Below are 4341 nucleotides of genomic sequence, written 5' to 3'. Positions count from 1 at the left end.
GATGCTCATCACCAGTGAGTCTGTTAAATAATAGGTTAACCATTAACACACTCCATAAGACTGCCTCTGCTTCAACATAACCGACCAGTAATTGAGTCACTGATAAGAGACAGATACAATTTTGAGCTCGAATTTATGTGGAACTTATGTTAACATAAATATTCATTCTAAGTTTAATCGCAATTGTTTTTGGGTTATATATTAACAGCTCTAAGTCTTTTTTGTTTTGTTTTGTCCTACCAAGGGTAAACTTTACTTTATTATGGGGAAAAATCACTATCATTATATGGTTAGTGTACACTGTCTGATTTATGGGGTTTTGGAGAGGTCGCGTTGACTAGTTACTCCTCAGTGATGTGGATTAACGCCCTCCAAATAATTTGTTCAAGGGAGGGGGGAACTGGTGCTTCTAATGATTGAACATTTGCATTTCCTTCCAACAAGGAAATGCAAATGTTCAATCAGAAATTGTTTACAAGTTCTTTATCTGGTATGTGTGAGTGTGTGAATGTATGTGCAAAACTGCTTCTTCAATTTTTCCTTTACTTTGTTTATTTAAGTAAACAGTCTGACAATATTTTATGGAGAGGACAACTAAAGAAAACATTTGAACGTTAACATTACGACCTGGAACGTTAGGGGGATACGGAAGTTAGTTAAACTGAAACAAGTATTAAACCAACTAAAACATTTTAACTCTAGAATTATTTTCGTACAAGAATCTCATCTTACTGCATCAGAGATACATTTATTAACCAAAGGATTGCAGGGTCAGGTATATTACTCTTCTTTTACTAGACATGCCAGAGGAGTCATTACTCTTATACATAAGCCAATCCCATTTCATCTACGAGGGTGATTACAGATCCAAATGGGAGATATGTAATTGTGCAGGGCCGTATCTCCATGTTAGAAATAAACCTGATAAATATCTATGGCCCCAACGAGGATAACCCATCCTTCTATGAAAATCTTTTTCTCACAATATCAACCTTGGAGGGCCTTTATATCGTAGGAGGGGACTTCAGTTGCACCCTGGACCCTATCCTGGATAGGTCGTCTCAAACTGACACTACTCATAACCAGACTAGAAAAATACTTTTGAACTATATGAAAGATTTGTCACGGTCTGGCTGGCAGACCGTGGGGATGTGGGGAAAGGAGGACCCAAAACGCAGACTCTGCGATGCAAACAGTGCTCTTTATTTACAGTGGAAAGCTGTAAACACAATAACTCCCCGTTGCTCCCTCGAACCCCGTGCGCGTGCTTCCCTCCGATATCTGTGCTCGTGCTCCCCGCTGTTGTGTTTCCGCACCCCCGTGCGTGCTGCCTCTCCGGACCACTCCTCCTCCTGTAGGGAAACCAGAGACGCAGCCGTCAACACTAACCAGCACATATACGCACAGCACAGACCTACGCTAACACACACTGACTTGGTAAGATAACTCAATGATCCCGCGTCGGTGGGAGCTCCAAGACTCTCCTAAGTAGCTCCCCCGACGAGCCCTGATCAGCGGCAGGTGTGTGGCTTCGGGTGTGGCCAGTCCCTCCGCAGGGCCACACCCCTCAGGCCTGCAGGTGGCCGAGCTCCATCCTCCAGGCACACCCGCAGACATGCACACCCATACCTCGCCTAAACATATGAGTGGGACACAGACTAACACAGCACAGAGAAACACACATATGTACACGCACAGAGAAGGAGAAACGACACCAAAAATACATAATAATAATAATACGCAGGTCCATGACTGCCCAGGGATCCTGGGTCGCCCAGTCCCAGGACCCTGACAGTACCCCCCCTCTAAGGGTCGGCTCCCGACGACCCAAAAACACAAACCAAAAACAGTACAACCAACCCAGGGCGGGCGGCGGGAGGTCCAGGACGGAGGGCAGAACCAAAACAAGCAAAAACCCCCAAAGAAAACAACCCCCCCAAGGTCACAGTCCCAGAGTCCGACCGCGCATCCCGCAGCGGAGCAACAAAAAGAAAAAACGCCACAAAACAGTCTCAGGCGGCCCATCAACATAACAAAAGAGTTCAGGGGGCCTACCTCGAGCCCAACGGCGGCGACGTAGCAGCTCCGGCGGACGGCCCCGGGTCCGGCAGCAGCAGCAAAACAGTTCAGGGGGCCTGCCACGGGTCCGGTGGCAGCGGAACGGTTCTGGTGGCCTGCCACGGGTCCGGTGGCAGCGGCGCTGCTCCTCCGGCGGCCTGCCACGGGTCCGGTGGCAGCGGAACGGTTCTGGCGGCCTGCCACGGGTCCGGTGGCGACGACGCTGCTCCTCCGGCGGCCTGCCACGGGTCCGGTGGCGGCGGAACGGTTCTGGTGGCCTGCCACGGGTCCGGTGGCGGCGGCGCTGCTCCGGTGAGCAACAGCGAGGCGTGGCACCAGGCCCATGACGCGCCGACCGCTGACTTGGACGCACCGGACGTAGATGGCGAGGAGGCCGCGCTAGACGTGGAGGTCCCTCCGGTCCGCTGATCTCCGGCTCCGGCTGAGCGGGTCCCTCCTCGGCTGTTGGCAGCGAGAGCTCCTCCTCGGCTGCTGGCAGCGAGAGCTCCTCCTCGGCTGCTGGCAGCGCCGGTTGTTCCTTCCGCTCGCCGAGCTCCTCTGCTGGTGGTTCGCTGAGCTGCTCCGGCTCGCTGAGCTGCTCCGGCTCGCTGAGCTGCTCCTCGGCTGGCGGCTCGCTGAGCTCCGGCTCCCACTCGAGCGCGAGCTCCTCCGGCTCGCCGGGCTTCTCGGCTGGCAGCGCGAGCTCCTCCTTGGCTGGCAGCGCGAGCTCCTCCCGTTCGCTGAGCACCCACTGGGGCCCGCAGAGCTCCCACTCGGGCAAGGCAGGTGCGGGTGGTGAGGTAGGCGGCCAGTGAAGCAGACGGCTGAGGGGCGACTGCAGGCGGATGAGTCGACGGCTGCGCTTCAGCCACAGATGGATGATCCGGAGGCAACGATGGTGTGGCAGCCACTCCCGGTAGACTGGACAGCGATGCAGGGACAGATGGGTGAAATGATGGCAGAGGTGGTCCGGCCGGCATATCGACCTCCAACTGAGGATGAAGGTGAGAGGCTGACAGGACTGAAGACTGAGCCACCAGCTGGGCAGCAGGCTGAGGTGAGGGTGAGATGGCTACTATGAAGGGTGGAGAGGATGAAAATGTTACAGCTGGCCCAACAAATTCCAGGGGTCCAGAGGCAACTGAGACCTCCAGTTCGGTCTCTGGGGAAGCCCTGGGGAGAACCTCCGTCTCCATGCGGCCAGACTGAGCCAAAAAGTCATTTGGGTCTGTATGCTCGGAGCTCCCTAGCTCCCAGCTTACAGTCTCAGAGGGAATATTTGCTGGGTCTTTGGAGGTACAGCAAACAGTTTCTATTTTTATGTTTACAGAAAGGGAATTTATAACACCGGCAGAGTCCATTTTACTCACTGTGGCATCCAGAGCCGCTGGTCCTGAGTCTTCGACCAGCACAGGAGTGAGTGTGGATGTGGTTGAACGCTGTTTGCGAGGACGCCTTCTCCTCCGTGAAGGCGGGGCCGGGTGTATGGAAACAGTCTTCTGCTGTTCATCTGGGTTGTGATTTTCAATGACATGATTAATAGACACAAACGAGTCGGGTTTACTCACTGCGGTGATGAGCGCTGTCGGTCCGTTGCCAGCTGACCGGGCTGAAACCGCAGGAGTGGGTTGAGGCGTAATGGGATGGCGGTGGAGAGTGCGGCATGCCTTCTGTAATGGCGGATCAAACGATTGTGCCGCGAGCATCGACGGGAAAGCCCTCCGCCGACGCGTGAAAAACCAAGCGGCAAGAGTCTCTAGGAGAGCAGCCGAACTGTCCGTGCTAGGACCACCCAAGCCAAATAGTTCGAAACTCGAGCTCTCCCTTAAACTAGCGACCAGGTGCCTAAGTTTGTGAATGTCCAGAATGTTCGTGGTGAAGGTAGTGGATGAGAGGTAATTGTCAAAGAACACTACCTGTATATGTCTCTTGGGTGGGTCTACAGCCTGGATTACGCTCCGGCAGTAATCCCATAGCTGCGTGAGCGATCTCTCCTCCGTGGCAACTCCTGAGTTTGCTGGGTCCATGGTGGGTGGCGGGATCATTCTGTCACGGTCTGGCTGGCAGACCGTGGGGATGTGGGGAAAGGAGGACCCAAAACGCAGACTCTGCGATGCAAACAGTGCTCTTTATTTACAGTGGAAAGCTGTAAACACAATAACTCCCCGTTGCTCCCTCGAACCCCGTGCGCGTGCTTCCCTCCGATATCTGTGCTCGTGCTCCCCGCTGTTGTGTTTCCGCACCCCCGTGCGTGCTGCCTCTCCGGACCACTCCTCCTCCTGT

The 4341-nt window shown here is 54.0% G+C and overlaps 1 protein-coding gene across 1 annotated transcript; it reads right to left on the bottom strand.

The window, feature by feature from the left end:
- Nucleotides 1–1942: 1942 nt before the first annotated feature.
- Nucleotides 1943–4103, bottom strand: LOC146617680 (uncharacterized). Its single transcript, XM_085373506.1, has 2 exons — nucleotides 2811–4103; nucleotides 1943–2671 (listed from the first exon to the last, which is right to left on the bottom strand). The coding sequence occupies exons 1-2, from the start codon at nucleotides 4101–4103 to the stop codon at nucleotides 1943–1945; spliced, it is 2022 nt and encodes a 673-aa protein (XP_085229632.1).
- Between the last annotated feature and the right edge of the window lie 238 nt (nucleotides 4104–4341).

Source organism: Diplotaxodon limnothrissa, linkage group LG15 (assembly GCF_057381915.1).
Source record: "Diplotaxodon limnothrissa isolate DT_005_m linkage group LG15, D_limnothrissa_male_GT1.1, whole genome shotgun sequence".
Taxonomy (NCBI): Eukaryota; Metazoa; Chordata; class Actinopteri; order Cichliformes; family Cichlidae; genus Diplotaxodon; species Diplotaxodon limnothrissa.
This window is presented reverse-complemented; position numbering and strand designations above follow the sequence as displayed.

Coding starts and splice junctions, on each gene's coding strand:
- LOC146617680 (XM_085373506.1), bottom strand. CDS start 4,103: ATGATCCCGCCACCCACCATGGACCCAGCAAACTCAGGAGTTGCCACG. Junction 2,672..2,810: donor TGGGAGCTCTGCGGGCCCCA/GTGGGTGCTCAG, acceptor GCCGAGGAGCAG/CTCAGCGAGCCGGAGCAGCT.